This window comes from Oryctolagus cuniculus, chromosome 17 (assembly GCF_051225735.1).
Source record: "Oryctolagus cuniculus isolate XC-2025 breed Fujian yellow rabbit chromosome 17, ASM5122573v1, whole genome shotgun sequence".
NCBI classification, from domain to species: domain Eukaryota; kingdom Metazoa; phylum Chordata; class Mammalia; order Lagomorpha; family Leporidae; genus Oryctolagus; species Oryctolagus cuniculus.
Window position 1 is genome coordinate 43,381,138 of NC_142883.1, and position 18,765 is coordinate 43,399,902.

At 57.6% G+C, this 18,765-nt stretch overlaps 1 protein-coding gene across 3 annotated transcripts in view; it reads right to left on the minus strand.

The window, feature by feature from the left end:
* NOS2 (nitric oxide synthase 2) overlaps nt 1–18,765 on the minus strand; it is a 42,285-nt gene that overhangs the window by 18,458 nt on the left and 5,062 nt on the right. Inside the window, exons 1-9 of one of the 3 annotated variants that reach the window (XM_070061102.2) lie at nt 17,702–17,838; nt 15,412–15,602; nt 9,036–9,120; nt 8,194–8,316; nt 7,246–7,394; nt 3,674–3,836; nt 2,643–2,734; nt 1,782–1,923; nt 1,533–1,672 (exon numbers count right to left, since the gene is read on the minus strand). In XM_070061102.2, the coding sequence (XP_069917203.1) occupies nt 1,533–1,672; nt 1,782–1,923; nt 2,643–2,734; nt 3,674–3,836; nt 7,246–7,394; nt 8,194–8,316; nt 9,036–9,120; nt 15,412–15,521 (1,004 nt within the window). In that variant the 5' untranslated portion in view covers nt 15,522–15,602; nt 17,702–17,838. Of the gene's footprint in view, nt 1–1,532; nt 1,673–1,781; nt 1,924–2,642; nt 2,735–3,673; nt 3,837–7,245; nt 7,395–8,193; nt 8,317–9,035; nt 9,121–10,087; nt 10,353–15,411; nt 15,603–17,701; nt 17,839–18,765 lie in introns of those variants that run through there. The other 2 variants (XM_017349094.4, XM_017349096.4) reach the window with 2 other exon arrangements.

Below are 18,765 nucleotides of genomic sequence, written 5' to 3' on the forward strand. Positions count from 1 at the left end.
ATTAGTAAGGAGCTGGATGGGAAGCAGAGCAGCCAGGACTTGAACTGGTGCCCATATGGGATGCCGGCGCTGCAGATGGCGGCTTCACCCGCTCCACCACAGCACTGGCCTGAATGCTGAGATTCTAACATAACATGGTGGTTAGGGACTCGGGGTCAGCAGCCTGGGGTTCAGTTCTGCCTCAGCACAGCTAGTGGTGTGACCTTGAGTTTTTAGCCTCAGAATCCCCATCATCAAAACAGAGGTGGCATTAGCAAACTCACAGAATTATTATGAACATAATAATATCATTAATCTGTTTCACATAACTGAACACCTACTACGTGCCACACATCCTACTAGGTGTTGAGGATTCAAGAAAGGCAAGACTTCCAGCCTCTAAGGCCTTACAGTCTAGTGTCTAGACTCTGCAAAGGGAAACAAATAGGGAGACAGAAACAAGATGATGTGTCAGACTGAGAGCGAAGGTGCTTCCTTTCAAGATGGCCTTCTCAGAGAGGGTGGCCTTAGCAGGTGCCCTGATGGCCTTCTCAGAGAGGGTGGCCTTAGCAGGTGCCCTGATGGCCGTCTCAGAGAGGGTGGCCTTACAGCAGGTGCCTTGTTACAAGAAGAAATGACCTTTGCAAAATTCTGAGGACTGGGCAGGTGCGGCAGTGCAGATAGCCAGTGCAAAGGCTCAAGGTGGGACTGAGTTCAGAATGTTCAAGGGACAAGAGCCAGCCCAATGCCTGCTGGATGGCAAGTCTCAAGTAAGGAGGTCCTTCTGCAATCCCGTGTCCTGCCTGGAGGGGGGGTTGAGCCAGCTGAGCTCTTGAAGTCACTATGGGAGTGGGCATTTGGCGCAGCAGTGAAGACAACACTTGGGGCCCCACCTCCCATATCAGAGAGCCTGGCTCAAGTCCTGGCCCCGCCTCCAGTCCAGCTTCCTGCTAATGCACACCCTGAGAGGCAGCAGGTGATGGCTCAAGCACTTGGGTCCCTGCCACCCACGTGGGAGACCCAGATGCAGTTCCCGGCTCCTGGCTTCAGCCTGGCCCAGCCCCAGCTTTCGTGAGCCCTTGGAGAATAAACCAGCAGATGCAAGACCGCCTTGAGTCTGTCTCTCTGTATCTCTCTTCCATATATAAAAATGAAAATATATAAAAAATGAAATGAAATTCTTGAAAAAGGCAAACTCACTCTAGTCCTACGTTTGCCCCCAGCAGGCAGAGGGGCAGCTAAGATGGATGGCAGGAAGGCAAGAGGCCCGGGCTGCTCAGTTCAGGAATCTCAAAGGGTTCTGCCCCCAAAGTGACCATTTCCCAATCTTCTCCTTCTCCCCCACCCTCTCACCAACACATCCTCCTGCATCGGAGTCAGAGAGGCAACTGCAGGGCTGCCGTGGAACGGGGCGGAGGGGGGGCAGCAAACACGGGCCCTCGGCCTCACCTGCGGCTGCCTGGGCTCTGGGGGCGGGCCTGGGGTTGGACAGCCACTTGTGGCGGAGGCGCAGGCCCGCTGATTCACACCCCCAGCTCCCCCAGCCCACTCACTTGGGATGCTCCATGGGCACCTCGAGCACAATGTCAGCGGGGATTTCAAAGAGCTCGGGGTCCCGGCCGTCGGCCTGCAGGACCAGAGGCAGCACGTCGAAGCGGCCGAAATTGGGCTTCCAGCCCAGGTCGATGCACAGCTGGGGGAGTGGGGGCGAGACAGACCCAGAGAGTCACCTCCGGGCTCCAGCTGGCACCCACCACCGGGCTCCCAGCCCAGAGTCCCAGGGATGAGGCTGGGCCGGGTACCTGCGTGAACTCGGTGTTGGCTGGGTCCCCTTGGATGGTGCCGTCGGGCATGTGGTAGCCCGCGTACCGGATGAGCTGAGAGTTCCAGACTCGGAAGTCGTGCTTGCCGTCACTCCGCTGGGGGAACACGGTGATGGCGGACCTTCCCCGCACAGAGACAGTTGTTTAGCACCCAGTCCTGGGGGGACTCCCAGCCACCTCGCTGACCCTACCTGCCTCCTGCACCCAAGCAGCCTGAGCCAGCCTCTGACATCCCGCCCTCCTGCTCCCGCAAGCTCCTACCTTCCTTTAAGGCCAGCACAGGGGCCACCCTCTAGGGAGCCCTCCCAGCCCTCCCCACCGGGTGCCACGTCTCTCCCCTTGCAGTGAGGTTAGCTGGCCTTGCCTCATGCGAATTGTGGGTTTGCAGTGGGCTGGAGCAGCATCTTAAATGCTTGGTCACCTCCACAGGGGGGCACTGGATGTTTGCTGAACCCTTGACCCCATTAGCTGGGGAGGAAGGTAGGGCCAGGGGTCGAGCATGGTGGTAGAGACACACCCAGGAGCAGGGACTCTGTCATCTCTAAGCAAAACGCCGCACAGCACCACCTGCTGGAAGCTGACTCACTCTCCCCTCCAACAAAGTGAGGTGCCCTAACCCAGAACAGAGGCGAAGGATCCCCCAGCCTGCAGCAGGAAACCCAGGCACGCGCTGCTGGGGGGGTACAGCTAGTGGGACCAGGCTCGCCCTTGTCAGTCCCCAAACAAGCCTGAGTCCCTCTTTTTCTTTCTCCACGGTTTGCCTGGAGTCAGAGAAGCCTCCCCTAGACACAAGCGCATCCTTTGGCTGAGACTCGGGCGGCGCGAGCCCCGGGCATCCACCTGATGTTGCCGTTGTTGGTGGCGTAACGCAGATGCCTGCAGATGTGTTCAAACATTTCCTGTGCAGTGGAGCAGCTCCGGGCATCAAAGACCTGCGTACAGACCACGCCTGTCAAGGACTGCGGGGTGGGGGCGTCGCGAAGGGCCAGGGGCCACTGGAACTGAGTGCGCCGTGTATACCCAACTCCTCAACACCCAACATAACGAGGAGCGGGGCTTCCCCTCTCGGTACTGTTCCCAGCTCACGCTGGGTCCACCCCTTCTCCTGCTCTCCCAGGGGAGCACAAACAACTCCACTTGGAAGAACTCAGCAAAAATCAAAATCCCAAGAAAACACCCCGACTCAGGATTCCCACTACCCAGCCTGGTTCCTCTGCCACAGGAGCTCACAATATCCACCAGAGTTCATGTCTGGTCTAAGAGCTTTTCATAATATCCAACAGTTAAGAATCCCCCAATGAAAAGATGGCCCAGGCAGCTAGGATAAATAAAATGTTATCTCGGAGCCACGAAATAAATAAAATGTTATCTCGGAGCCACGAAATAAATAAAATGTTATCGAAATAAATGTTATCTTGGAGCTACGAAATAAATAAAACGTTATCTCAGAGCCACAAATCCAAACCCTAGACCTAAACAACCTCTCTTGCCGCACCTGGGCCCCCAGAAAAACAAAGTTATGGAGCCAAGTGCTGTGGTGCAGCAGGTTAAGTTTCTATCTGCAGCACTGGCATCCCATATGGGCACCAGTTCAAGTCCCACATGCTCCACTTCTGATCCAGCTTCCTGCTGATGGCTTGGGAAAGCAGCAGAAGATGGTCCAAGTGCCTGCACCCTGGCAACCACATTGGGGACCTGGAAGAAGCTCATGGCTTCTGACTGTGGCCTGGCCCAACCTTGCTGTTGTGGCCATTTGGGGAATGAACCAGTGAAAAGTCTCTCCTCTCTCTCTCTCTCTGCAACTCTACCTTTCAAATAAATGCTTGGAGCAGGCCACCCAGCCCCCTGCGTGGGGCACGCAGGACGCCCACCTGCAGGTTGGACCACTGGATCCTGCCGATGCAGCGAGGGGCGTTGCGCCAGGCCTGCTTGGTGGCGAAGATGAGCTCATCCCCCGTGAGCTGGTAGGTTCCTGTTGTTTCTATCTCCTTTGTGACCGCTTCCACCCTGGCCAGATGTGCCTCTATTTTTGCCCTGGGGACAGGAAGACGTTAGAAAGATCAGCAGAGAGATAGCCTAACATGGGGATTAATTCAATGCCCAGAAGCAGGAGCTGAACGAGGCCACCAGGAGGGCCAGCGGTCAACTGCCCCGAGTTCTGATCCCATCTGAACACAAGCCTGGGTCTTCACATTAACGCAGGGTCCTGCCGGCCTCGCTGCTGGCCTCGCGCCCGCCGGAACACTGCTGTCCCCGGGCGTTTTGCCGTAACCATTCAGTTCAGCAAGGTTGTTAGTTCTCTACTAACAAGGCGGAGAAACGTCTCTGCACACCACAGCAGCGTCAAGGGCGTACCTGCCCACCTCGCCACGCCCATCCCCGTGCACTGACAGTCACCGGCTCTGGACAGAGCAACTCTGTGTGTGAGGAAGGCATTTCTGGGTCCATTTCAGAATTTAGGATCTCAGGACTCCGAAGGTTAGGCAGCAGGCCCAGGCTCCTGACGTGGTGAAGAGCAACACTGGCCCTTGACCCAGTCCCGGGATCCCCCCGACGTTGGGCCCAGGCTCTTAGCTGCCTGCAGTGTCACCTTCTACCTTCCAGCCTAGGGGCTCTGTGAGCCCAGGGCATGCAGGGATGTGCTCAGGGGACAGCTCAGGCCCACACAGGGCCTGGGGTGGTCAGGACTCAGGCCTGTGGGGCCTCCATGAGCCTGCCCAGGGAGGAGCTGCACAAAACTCCTAGATTTGCTTTTCCCTCCATTCCCAGACTTTAGAAATATCCCAAAGGGAGGGACTCTGGTTTTGAAACACACACACACACATAGCAACCTTGAGATTTCCAATCAGCACCAAGGCAACAAGCAAAACCGTTGAAGGGATCAGCCCCTGATTAGCGACAGCAGACACCCGGAACAAAACAGCCTTTCTGGGACGAAGGGTGTCTCGGCAACTCTCCCTTGATTAGAGAAAAGGGCGCAGAGACAAAACACCCGGCCGCATTCAACGTCAAGGACACTGGCTGCCTGCAGGAGGGCGGCAGAGGTTGGTGCCTCTCCCGGCGGCAAGCCCTCCCTCCCCAGACAAAACTACGAGCTCCGCTGACGGTGTCCATTAGCCCTGAACAGAGGAGCAGTGGCTCTCGACATCTAGATCGGCACGCAGCGTCAGCAAGTCCCAGCCTCTAGGTATACTACATACACCGTACTTCTTCCTCCACGAAGGCGACCCGACCGGCTCGGCAGGCGGTGGCCTCGCTGTGGCACAACACAGAGCCGGCTGCCATTCGTCTCTCAGGAGGTCCCCATGTGGACGAGGGGACTCCAGGAAGTTTGTGGAAAATAGAATGAGAAGACAAGCTTATTTCATGCAAAAAAAAATCCCTTGATATCTTTCTACAGCGTTTTTCCCTTATATGCATTCCCATGAATGCTTTGGAGACCCGGTGAGTCTGTGGATTTCCATTTGTTTCGCACCGACAGGAGCTTATCACTCAGCTCCGGTCTCCGCGAGCTTCTCAGCGCTGTGACCGTGACACCCAGGACGTCCCTCTTCATCCTCACCAGCACAGCCCTGTGGCCTCCCTGCGTCCCTGAAGCCCGCCCTGGGGGCCTTCCTCACATCAGCAAAAAGCGCCGTGCTCAGACACTGCGATCAAACGCAAAGGTTCTGGGGCCCGCTGTCGGGAGCACGTGACTTCCGGGAAGTTCCATCTCCGCAGACTTCCCTGGCCCTGCCTGTGAAGTGGGGCTACTAGGAGTGTCAGCCTCCTGCAGCCGAGGGGGCGTCTCCTGGAAGAGACTCACACCCGGCTCTGCACACACTCACTGCTGAGCACCTAAGAAACAGGATGGGGCCCCTCAAGGAAAATCTGCACCCCAAGGATGGGGAACTTGGTGGTCCACAGACCCCTCATGTAGAAGCACAGTGGGGGCGGGAGGGGGGCTCTGCATAGCGCAACGGCCTGGAGAGTCTCAGGACATGGGTGTCCACCTGCCCGCCCCCAGCCCCCCACCTCCCCAGGGTCCAAGGCCCTGGGCCCTGGCATCCGTACCCTGCAACCTCCCCAGGCGTCTCCTGTGCAGCCCTCCAGGTCCTGCGAGGGCCGGGCCTCCTTCCAAGACCCCCAGGTCCCTGCCCACTTCCCAGGGAGAGAGTGAACAGCAGGTGGTGTCACCAGGAGCCACATCCACCCTCGGGTCCCAGGTCCCCTTCCGTGGCTCATCCACTTCCTGTGAGGTGTCCCACGAGGCACGCTGCCTCCCAGCCTGTCAGCAGCGAGCCCGCCGCCTCAGCCGCTCCTCCTTACCCTCTCTTAGCGCACTTTAAAACCAAAGTTTCTACAACAGGGGCCTAAATTACATGGTCACATATTTGACTTGGGGCCGGTGTTCTCACACACTTGGCTCACTGCGGCCAGGCACCGTCCCTGGCACTTTGCAGATGCTATCTAACTCGCTTCATCCAGATCGTGGAGGTATGTCATTGTCACCATCTTCAGATAAGAAAGCTGAGGCCCAGAGAGGTTAAGTCACCTGCCCCAGGTCACTCAGCTCATGTCAGCATGGCTAGGATTCAAACCTGGGAAGGCTGCCTCCAGAACCCTCCTCTTAACCACTATGCCATGGCCCCTCCCTTCTAACCACTGTGCTACGGCACCTCCCTTCTAACCACCATGCCATGGCACCTCCCTTCTAACCACTGTGCCGTGGCACCTCCCTTCTAACTACCGTGCCATGGCACCTCCCTTCTAACCACCATGCCATGGCACCTCCCTTCTAACCACCGTGCCATGGCACCTTCCTTGGGGGGATTAAAATCATGCATTTGGCAACAATAAAACTGGTGACTGACAATTAGAACTCTATGTTCTAAGGCTGGAACACATCTGGTGCTTCATGTCTGTCTGTCAATTGAATGACTGATTGACCACAGAAATGAAGGAAACCCAGCAAAGGAAGCCGACCTCAGCAGCGTGGAACCTCCAGTCAGGAGGCCCAGACCTTCGCTGGGATTTGGGGGCCTCGGGGACATCACTGGGCTTCCAAGTCTGCCCCTGTAGGAGCAGGGTTCACTACATGGTCTGCAAGGACTGTCTTTCTCCAGCATTTCCTAAGATCAGGGTCCCTGTTTGTTCTTCATCAAGGTTACCAGGTGCCAGAGCGCTTAACTGATCCTCGCAACAATCTTACGAGCCAGGGTGCATTCCTAGCCCATTTTACAGATGAGGTAGTTGAGGCACAGAGAGGGTGCAGAGATCTCCCAAGGATTCACAGTGGTTAATGGTGGGGCCTTACACCTGCACTCCTGCCCGTAACCACTGCGGCCACACCCCACTCTATGGCACGAGTAGGAGGGGCTAAGCCCTGGAAGCACTGTTACCGTGGGGGAGGGAAACTGCCAGACACCACAGAGCCTCCGGCAAGAGGGGAAGCAAGCCTTACTCTTTGAAGGAGCCGTAGTACTGGTTGACAAACTCGATGGCTTGCGGGAGCAGCTCTTCCGCAGGGGTGGGCCTGTCCCGGGGCCCTCGGATCATCTCTTTGGGGTTCATGACGGCCCCCTGGCAATAATGGGACTTGCAAGTGGAGTCCTGGAGAGAGAGGGGCAGGCGATGAGAGCAGCCCATCGGCCCCCCAGCCCTGCTCCCTACATGGCCGGCTCCTCTCCTGCTGCTCTGGCTCCCTGCGCCTCCTCCTTGGAGCCCACTGGGTTTTCTCTTCCCCTCTACTGGCTGAGCCCTAGAAGCTATGAGCCAAGGCCGTCCCCCCACCTACAGCTCGGCCCCTGGGAACGTCTCATCGGCCTTCTCATTTAAAGAGTTGGATGTGGCTCCTGTGGGAACAGGATTTTGGTACTCAGCCAAAATGAACTGAACTGACAGAATCCAAAATCCCAAAGTCACAAGGTAGCACAGAAAAAATACTGGAAGGAAGTACATCCCATTGTTCTTGATATTTTTGATTCTTTCCCATTTTACAAACACAGAAGGCATTCTAAAGTGAGAACAAGAAATGTAGAAGACAGGAAGGAGCCTTAAAGGACATTTGGTCCCACCACTCCAAGGATGCTGGGACCCTCCTGCTGCCTCCCTGTCAGCCAGCACTGGACACTTTCCAGTGACAGGGACCTCACTCCCTTCAGGTGTAGTTCCGTCCAACTTCGGGTAGTTCCACTGGGAGAGTCCCTGACACGGTGCTGAAATCTATTTGTTCCTGTCATTGTCCATCTGACCTCCCGCACCACCACCATCCCCTGGCGTGGTTCACAGGGAGCTGGCATCGGTGACCCCCATGATGTCAGGCTCTGTCCCCAGCACCCTCTCCTGAGCAGATGCCCAGGGGACACCTGCTGGATCCACAGTGGGTCCTGCCGGGGCACACACCGCTCACCTCTTTGGCCTTGAGGTGCAGAGTGTCTTGCAGAGTCATCCCACTGCCCCAGTTTCTGATTCTCACGTGCCGTGGGCAGGCCGATGGGGGCACGTCCTGCTTGCCAGGAGATTCTGGAGACTTCTGAAAGAGGGGAAATGCCAAGATTTTCCAAATGCCTGCAACCCTGGGGCTCCTGTGTCTCCTCCAGGCCCCTGGCCCTGCTTTGGCTTGAGTGGGGTGGGGAGCACGGGGCCGGGTATCCGTGCCTGTCCCTCCTGCCTTCCCAGCAGCTGGGCCACTTGGGCCAGTGCCCGTGGAGCGCTCCAGGTGCCTGGGCAGCTGGCCAGACTTCTCTCCTCGCCAGAGCCCTGCCAAAGGCTTCCACAGAGGAGCTGCACCAGGGGAGACTTGGGTCAGACAGAGGGAAGCCCATGGCCATAGCCAGTGCTGCCAAGAACCGAGACCAGCACCGCAGCCGTCCTGCCCCAGAAGCCTTTACAGACGTGAACTCCATCTTCCGGCCCCCTCCCTCCCATGTCTCTGCCCACTTCTCGGGAACACTCCGGGTGGAAAGCACTGAGGGGGACAGAGCCGCTGCAAGAGGAGCTGGCGGCTGGACTGCGGCTCAGCTGCAGAGTCTGGACTATCCGGGAACGTTCCATGAACAAATCATCTTAGTCCCCCTGGAGGTCATCCAGGCGCCCGTGCACTGCTCACCACCCGCGGCTGTCCCGCTCTCACAGAGCCTGTGACCCGGGCTCTCGCTCACTCCCAGACCCACCTGCTGTGCTCAGCTGCCTCGCCTGCACCTGCCGAGGCCAGGGGGGAAGGGGCTTCCCAGGCCCGGGTCGCTCACTGACCTTTGCTGTCGCTGCCGGGGGCTGGGGGGAGTCATCTTGGTGCTTGCTGAGGCTGTGACACTTGGGGTCATCCTGTGTCGCTGGGCTGTGAAAGGAAACAGCTATCATGAAATGGAGCATGCACATGGGGTGGAGGGGGAGCTCCTAGACCCCCCACCAGCCCCCTCATTGGGCAGATGCGCGAACTGCCGTGCACAGGGTGGGGGAGAAGGATGTGGTGACCACTCTTCCCCCAACCCCTTTCCTCTACTCCACCGACAAAACCATAAAGATGGGAGGGGGGCTGAGTGACAGCTACGGACCCAGACAGCCGCCCATAGCCATGCACGGGGCGAGGTGGCTCCGTCAACTCTGCCCTCCCAGCCAAGTGACTCAGTCTTCCTTATTGAAACGCTTCCCTTTCCTTGGTTCCTGTGCTCCGTCTACATTTTTATGATGCAAAGCGACATACAAAGTAGAGGGAATACAGTAAGAAGCCCCATGGGTCCTCCACATTCAATCCACTGGTCACCAGCCCTGGCAATCTTGTCTCAACTTCAGCGTGCCCGCCCCCACTTTGATTTTAATGCAAATTGAAGACATCATGTCATCTTTACTGAGAAAAGTATCTCACTACAGAACACTTTCAAAGGACGCTGGTGCCGCTTTCCACACAGGTGGCCCCTATCCCGGGGCCCATTCCAGCGCCGCCGCTCTGCTTCTCACTGGGCTCCCTGCTAAGGCGCCACGAGCAGCAGCTGATGATGGCACAAGGGCTTGAGCCCCTGCACCCACATGGGAGACCTGTAACGAGTGCCAGGTTTCTGGCTCCGGCCTGGTCCAGTCCCTTGCAGTTATTTGATCTTAACCATATCTGATCTAAAGAGTGCAACGGTCCCAGCGCTGAAAAGAATCCCGAAAGCTCCCCCAGGGCTGAAACATACACAATTCAGCCCGCTTGGCTGCTCCTCAGCCAGCAAACTGTGCGAACCTCATCCCGGGGCTCCCACAGAGCCGGAGCCCAGCCCTCCCGCGTTCTCCCCGAGGGTCGGACGCACGCCCGCGGCGAGTACCTGGCTTGGCTCGGGCAGCAGGAGGGCTTCGGCCGCAGAATCCTGCGCAGGAACCGCCAAAGCCGCGGCCGGGCGGCCTCGCACGCTGCGCTCAGCCCCTCACGCATGGTCCCAGCACTCGCTGCTGCAGGTGAACGCGCTCTCCCCTGTGCCCGCCCCTTTATCCTGCCCGGGACCCTGCTGCCCCCGCCCCGGGGCGGGGCGAGGCGGAGGAAAGGCCCGCAAGCGGCTGCCCCCGGCGCCCGGGGGGATGCCCCGGAGACCGCGCGCCCCCTGCCCCGCACTCGCCACACCCTGGGGGCTGCGGCGTGGGGTCGGAGCGCGGCGCCATTTGGACGTCTGTGCACCGCCTCCGGGCTGGAGCCAGGGATGTTTATCCGACCGCAGGAACCCTGCAGGTTTCCACTGCAACTCCCGGTGTTCCCGAGGAAACTTCTATCTGCTCCTGCATCAGCCGCTGGCTGAGACGCGCGCAGAGGCAGTGCTACCGTGCGCTCTCCGCTTCAGTGAGACGGAAACTGGGGTCCCAGCCAGTGGCTGCAGGGTCCCAAGGTGCCCCAGCTCTCTGCACCTCAAGGCCCCCAGGAAGTGGTGTTTCTTTCTTGCACACCTGCATGATTCCAGGAGAGCAAACCAAAGAAAGCAGGGGCCGGGGGTGACTTCCAGTGAGAAGCAGAAGGGTGTGCAGCTTGGGCCAGAAGCTGCCTCCAGTCTCTTGCAGGGGTGTGTTTGTGCTGCCTGGAGGGCACAGGCCTGGTGTCCTTGCTCTATCTATAAATCGCACCTCACATTCCCAGCACCCTGAGTGATAAGCTCCAGCCCCAGAGGGCCCTCTCGGCATTATTTCAGCCCCATAAGTCCCCAGTGCGAGCACTGGTGGGATGAAGGCAAGTGTTTACTCCAGGCCTACTGCTACCAGACAGTTCCTGCCGCTTCAGCTAGGTGTTCCCAGCTGTCTGCCTTCCTTGCCAAAACACACACACACACACACACACACACACACACACCATACCTGCTTCCTAATCCGGTGTTTACATAAAATATAGACCCATCAGTCCTTACACTGGGATGTTGGTCTTACTATGCCTGAAGAGATCTGAAAATTGCTTTGTGAAATAAGATGTTATTAATCGGCCCCCATTGCTTTCAGGATAAAATCTGTGCAGCTGCTTCCTTTTCCAGGGCTGGCCTCACCGCCCTCTTGGCTGGACTGTTGCAGCCCTGCAGGGCTCCAGGAAGTGCTGTGGCGTCCCCAAACTGGGACGCTGGCATCCCCCCACCCCCTGCCCCTGTTGGCTGCTCCACTTCCGACACAGCTCCCTGCTAAAGGCCTGGGAAGAGCAGTGGAAGACAACAGCCCAAGTGGCTCGGCCCCTGCTACCCATGCGGGGAATCAGATGGAGCTCCTGGCTCCCAGCTTCAGCCTGGCCCAGTCCTGGCTGTCGTGTCCATCTGGGGGGAAACCCAGCAGATGGAATATCGGTCTCTTCTTCTCTCTGTAATTCTTTTTTTTTTTTTTTTTTTTTTTTTTTTTTGACAGGCAGAGTGGACAGTGAGAGAGAGAGACAGAGAGAAAGGTCTTCCTCTGCCGTTGGTTCACCCTCCAATGGCCGCCGCGGCTGGCGCACCACGCTGATCTGAAGCCGGGAGCCAGGTGCTTCCTCCTGGTCTCCCATGGGGTGCAGGGCCCAAGCACCTGGGCCATCCCTCACTGCACTCCCAGGCCACAGCAGAGAGCTGGCCTGGAAGAGGGGCAACCGGGACAGAATCCGGAGCCCCGACCGGGACTAGAACCCGGTGTGCCGGCGTCGCAGGCGGAGGATTAGCCTAGTGAGCTACGGCGGCGCCGGCCTCTCTGTAATTCTTACTTTCAAATAAATAAATCTTTAAAAAGAAGAAAGTCACCCCACCCCACCCCGCCCACTGCATGCAACAGCGAGTCCAGGTATCTCCCCAGAAGAGGCGCCAGCGCACACGCCGGAGAAGCTCCTGTCTGCTTCTCCCTCCCCCTGCTCGGGACACCACTGTGTCCTCCCCACCCCAGCAAGAAATTCCCCAGGAACGGAACGGTTTGGTAGAAGTGTGAGAGGTACCTAGGGAAAACGAAGCCCCAGCAGGCAGCCCAGTATTTCACACCACAAAGCCCCGCCCATGCTTCACAAGAGGTCCCAGCCTTCCCTCCAGGAAGGCTCCTTAGGGGAAATCCCCTCTGCCCAGCACCAGGTGGGCTACCCAGGCTGCTAACACTGGGCAAACAAAACCTTGGGAGGAATTCCACCTGCTTCCACCCAGCAAAGCCTGTGTCCAGAAGAGGGGGTGGGGAGGGAGGAGCCACAGCATGAACGCAGACTGCACCAGCCCTTTCCTGAGATGCCCGCTGGCCTGTCGGGTGTATTTTAGCACTCAGCTCTCTCTGGTCTTTGCTGAGGCACCGCCTGGCCTGTTGAGTGTATTCTCTCCACCAACCGCGTGTCCTTGCCCACCCCAGTCTGAACGGCCAGGGGGCCCACCCGTGCTGATGATGCCCTACCCACTGAACCTTGCTACCTTGCTCACCACTGCTCTTGTCTCATACCTGAATGCTTTCTTGAGCGAAGACAAGCACCCATCCCACCCATCTCTGCTAACAGAACTGGGGCTTTTTTCCCTGTCCCCTTTACAGCCCAGTACATAGTAGGCCCTCAGGGAGAGACCACAGAAGCTGGAGGGCATGACTTTGAACATGGTTCAAACCTCAGCTCCGTCACTTTCTAGATGCTGGCCTTGAGGAAGTCACTTCGTGGACCAAGGATGGCGACCGCTCCTGCCCCACTGACAGGGGAGAAGGCCACTCTCAATGCTGCCATGCTCTTTAGCAGCAGTACAAGCAATGAACCATGGCGCCAGCCATTCACGGATAAACAGAAGGGCCGTGTTGACCTCTGAACTCTCAGCACCGTGTTTTGAGGAAGCCCCGCCTGTCACTGTCGTGGAAGGGAGCGTGCCCAGGACCAAGACGGAGCAGGACCACGCCGAGTGGTTCTGAGGCAGACGGCCCAGCTGTGAATCTGGCTGTCATTCGCTAACTCTGAGATCTCAAAAACAACTGAAGGTTCCCAGCCTTCAGTGGGCTCCTCTCTAAAGCAGGAAGATGACAAAAGACCCTCCCTCGTGGGTTGCTGGGAGGCCTAAGGGAGACCTAATGTGTGGTTACTTCCTCGCCATCACCTCTGGTATCTGATTGGAACCTTCCCACTGGCACAGCCCGGTGCAAAGAAGGACAAACAGATCAGTGTGGCTGATGCGCCTCAGGTCCCTCTGCACTCAGGACTCAGGGGTCCCGCGTGGGTGTCGGGAATGGTCGGCCATGCTGTTGGGGGGTAGGATTCAGACCAAGGCACACACTATAAGGGGAGGGCTTGAGATGGTCTGGAAGGGTAGGGTTGCGTTGGGTCCGGAGGATAGGTCCAGGGAGAAATGAGCCGTGCATGCTCACTGGAAGCCGAGGAGGCTGTGCTGGGCCAGGGGGACGTGGCCTGTCTGGGGAGGGTGGCCACAGAACCCTGCAGGCGGGCAATGGGAGCCACTGTGGACGCCGGAGCAGGAGCATGACTTGCGAGAAGTCACGTCGGAGGCAGAGGGGTCCGAGTGAGTGTGGAGGGCTGGAACTGGGGCACCGGCCGGCCGGCAGGGGCTGCAGTGCTGAGGCTGCTGCCGTGTGTGTACGCTCAGAGGCCACCCGACCCTGTGTTCTCAGATTGCCTGGGTCCAACATTCTCTCCTCTGGCTCGCCCCGCACACCACCCAGGAGGCTCCAGCTCAGGAATCTACAGTGGCTCTCACTGCCAAGCCCAGTGGGTCGAAAGCCCCTCCGCGCTCCGGCCTTGCTTCTCTGTCCCAGCCCCCAGCGGCGTCAGGCTCGCTTCTGCCTCTGAGCCTCTGCTCCTCCCCACCCCTCCCTGCAACGTCTTTGCTACTTCTCTCTCCACATTCGCCCACCCATCAGACACTGCCGAGCCCCCTCCCTGCTGTGGAGCGCTCAGAGGGGACTCTGGGATGCTACTCAGCGCCACCCTTGCTGCCACAACTCAGGCAATGGCGACAAGCACAGCAGATGCTCTGTGCCGGGCCCCGTGTGAAGGTGTGTACCTGGGAACCCTCACTCCATCCTGTCCACGGCTCCCAGAAATGGGCGTAACCATCCTCTTCTCACGGATGAGCAAGCTGAGGCTGAGAGAAAAACTAGGGCACTTGCCAAAGGTCACGGGGCCATTAAGCGGCAAAGCCACTTGCTTCTCCCTGTGTTCATGCCCTTAACCATAATGGCTTCCTGCCACCTGCGCCAGCTACACTCCAGGCTCATTGCCTATCTGTGAGAGGTAGCCCTGCCCAGGGTGGTGGCTGGGAGATGCTCCCTTAGGCCTGGGTGGTGGCCCTTGAGATTGGAGCTTTGGTTGCCTTCACAGGCTCGTGTTACTGCAGATTGACAGGGCTTCTCGCATTCTCCGTGAGCCGTTCACCCACTGGGCCATTGATTAGCTCCCTGGTGTCTCAGGCTTGGTTTTACAGACTGGAGAGTGGAGGCAGGAAGAATCCACACTTTGGGTTCAAATTCCAACTCTGTGATTACCAGACTGCCACCTGCCACCTCGGGGCAGGGGTTCAATTGAAATGCAAAGGATGCCAACTGCCCTGTGTGGTCCTGGCACAGGGTGGGCACCCAACTGATGCTAACGAACCTCACTGTTTATGGAGTGCTTGCATTGTGCATCTCATTGCATCCTCAACAACCCCCTTGGGGTCCTCATCCTGCCATGGTCGCATCGGGAGCTCAGAGAGCTTCCTTCTCCCCAGCCCACGCAGCCAGTGAGACAGTGCGTGAGCAAGCCCACAGGGCTTGGATAGAGTTTGCCTAGCACCCCGTACGCTTCAGTGGACTGATGTTCCAAATATCTAACCACCACGGGAGAGACACTCACACTGGCAAACCAGAACAGACGTGGGCCACGAGGCTGCTGGGGTCCAACGCCTGCCTCCTGTTCCCACACTAAGTCCCTTCCCCCAGAGATCCCAGGGCCAGCCCTGTGCCTTGTCCCTTCTCTGCGTAGTGGCTGCAAGGTGCCCAATGCAGAGCAGCTGCGTCAAATCCCACAGAGATAGCCAAGAAGCAGCGCTGAGATCAGAGCTCAGCGGTGAGATCAGAGCTCACGTGGAAGCAATTAGCCCTCAGGGAGCCCAGAGCGGAGCGCAGGGGTTCTGCGTGAGCGGCATGTGCACGCGTGCACACGCAGGCAGGGGGCGGGGAAGGGGGAGAGAGCAGCCCGAGGCGGCAACCAGGCACTTACCTGCAGAGCTCACTGGTGCCTTTGCCCACGTTGTTGTTGATGTCCTTTTCCTCTGTCAGGTCGTATTGCTGGGATCTGGCCTTGAACAGAAACCTCCAGGGACAGGCCATGGCTGCGCCTACGTAAAGCAGGCCCCTTATCTGGATTCGAACTCAGATGTTCTCTGCTGGGGGCTGAGGAAGGGGCAGGATCTGTGGGGGCAGGATTGGAGAGCGGCTTTCAGAACTGCGCCATCTCAATGTGGCTGCTTTCCCAAAGAATCAGGAGGAAGGGGTGGGCATTTGGCCTAGCGGTTAAGACGCCAGGAGAGACATCTACCTCCCATATCCGAGTGCCCGGGGTTCGAGTCCCAGCTCCTGAGTCTAGCCTCCTCCTAATGCGGGCCCTGGGAGGTAGCAGATGATGGCTCAAGGTGGTTGAGTCCTTGGGAGACCTGAATTGAGCTCCCAGCTCCTGGCTCTGGGCTCCAGGCTTTGAAGGCACTTGAAGCCTGAACCAATGGATGACAGCTCTCTCTGCCTCTCAAAGAAAAATTATAACGAGCCAGAAAGCTGGTGTAAGTCCTGTGCAGGCTGTTCAGAAGTGCTTTGCATCCTGTGCTCCTCGGTGGGGGCCCCTGGATGAAACCCCGAGTCTGCAGGGCTGGGGAACCAGCAGGAGGCAAGCAACGGCCCGCAGCACCAGCGGCATCTCCAGCGGACACGGACGGGCCCTCGGCCCTGCGGGACCTCCTTGGAGGGACCCACTAGCTCAGCTGACCTGGGCAAGACTCATCACTGGTCCAGGGCAGGGCGGGGAGGGGTCAGCTGGTCACCTGGAACATGGGAAACGCGAGCACGCAGGCCCGGCCCCGCGGGGCAGCTTCCAGCAGCCGCCGTGGCCCCCCCTGCTCCTGGGGGAAGCATTCAGGTTGCTGGTCCCATTCTCAGATTGTGCAACTGCGCATCGATACCAGTCAACAATACTTCCCATTCCTTTCTTAGTGTTCAGGGGGAAATGATCAGATGTGGAAAAATGCACTGCACTCTCAATATTTAAGATCACTTCCTTTTAGAAAGACAAGAGGTAGCCCAGGCCTGGACAGGGCCTGCTCACAGCAAACCTTCTTATTGGGAAACTGGTTCAGCAGGGAAGCAGTGCCAGAAACACCACACCGGGATCTGAGAGCCCCATTGACCTGGGTTCAAATCCCAACTCTCCTAGTTACTCAAGCTGGGTCCAGTGATTTAACTGGATTGCATTTCATTTCCTTTCATTTCTTCATCCATAAAGCGCCCTTGATAATAACCATCTTAGGGGTTGGTGGCACAGTGGGTTAAGCCACCACCTGCAATGCCGGAATCCCCGACTGCCAGTTGGAGGCCCGGCTGCTCTACCTCCAATCCAGCTCCCTGCTAATGCGCCTGAGAAGTCAGCAGAAGATGGCCCGAGTGCTCGGACCCCTGCCGCCCGTGTAGGTGACCTGGATGGAGTTCCTGGGTCCTGGCTTTGGCTTGGCCCAGCCCCAACCATTGAGGTCATCTGGGGAGTGAACTAGCAGGTGGAACACCTCTCTCTCTTTCTGTCAATCCACCTTTCAAATAAAATAAATCCTAAAAACCAAAAATCCTAAAAACAAAATACCCATCTTACCAGAATCTGTTCTTTTGTAGGAAAGGGTGTTGGGGAGGGGGAGGTATATGCTATAGGAATCAGGTAAGATAACCTATGTTTAAAAAAAGAAGTTTTGGGGCGCACTAGGTTAATCCTCTGCCTGTGGCGCCAGCATCCCATATTAGTGCCGGGTTCTAGTCCCGGCTGCTCCTCTTCCAGTCCAGCTCTCTTCTGTGGCCTGGGAAGGCAGTAGAAGATGGCCCAAGCGCTTGGGTCCCTGCACCAGCATGGGAGACCAGGAAGAAACTCCTGGCTCCTGGCTTCGGATCGGCACAGCTCTGGCTGTTGCGGCCATTTGGGAAGTGAACCAATGGCAGGAAGACCTTTCTCTGTCTCTCTCTCTCACTGTCTGTAAACTCTGTCAAATAAATTAAAAAAATTTTTTTTTAGCAAAATCCCCACCCACTCCCCATTCTGAATTTTCCAGAAAGTTTTTTCTTCTTAATGCAGCATCCACAACCAACATCTGCAGAAAAGAAACCTGAGCAAGATGCCCCACGAAGGATCTGCCCCTCAAGACCCCCCCAGGAGCCTTATCTGCCCGGCCAGAAAATCCCCACCATTTTCGGAGCCTTCCCAAACAGGAAGGGGCCGTGTCCTCACACGCAGAGGCTTCCCACATGGGAGCACCACTCACCGCAGCGCTGCTGGGCCAGGACAGGCAGCCTGGGCGCCGCAGACCCGGGTGCCGGGAGCTTGAGGGCTGCGGGCCACTGCCCAGGCTGCTCACCCACGTGGCTGACAAGCTTCAGTCCTGCAATGCTGCGCTCTCTGGTGCCAGAGCTGCAGCCGCCAACACAGTTATGACCACACAGCAGCTAAGAAGTATTTATATCCACTCCCGTCCATCCAGGGAACTTTTTTTGCACAAAGGTCTTCTTTTATTTGTTTTCCAAAGGGAGTGTCCCTGGCTGGATGTACAGTTAGCTCATTTACGACGGGCACTTTTGGCCTGAGGGTGACTTGGTCTTGCAGTTACATCACTCAGCATGGGGCATCCCAGGAGTCCCACCTCCGCCCAGTGCCAGGCCCGCGGAGGCGGCAGCTCGGCAGTGGCATGGGGGCTCCGACAGAGGGAGCCACCGAGCCAGGCTTCATTTGGCCCCACGGTCAACATGGGGGGGGAGGATTTTTCCCTCGGCAGGGAGCTCTCTGCTTAGTTCCTGCCCTTTCTCTCACTTTTCCAGTTTGCCACAGGAGTCCAGGAAGCTGGGGAATATTGACCACATGGAAGGTGCTGGAAACCGCCCAGGGGCCAGGGGTCCTGGGACGCCTGATGGTGCCAGCGTTCCAAGCAGGCCCTGGGATACTCAGCTCGAGGTTTTGGGAAAGGAGGGGTAGGAAGGCCTTTGGCACACAGGGCTACTTAGGCGTTTGTATGGCTAATGTCTCTCTCTGGAGCTCTGCCCGGCTGTGGCAGAATGGCTGCTGGGACTATTTTCTACCAGGGGCAGAATTCTCTCTCTCTCGCTCTCTCGCTCTAATTCCTTCATGATTTTTTTTCCCAATTTTTTTTTGAAGATTTTAATTAATTTATTTATTTGAAAGTCAGAGTTAGAGAAAGAGAGGAGTCTTCCATCTCCACTCCCCAAGTGGCCACAGTGGCTGGAGCTGCGCCGATCCGAAGCCAAGAACCAGGAGCTTCCTCCGGGTCTCCCACACGGGTGTAGGGGCCCAAGGACTCGGGCCATCTTCTACTGC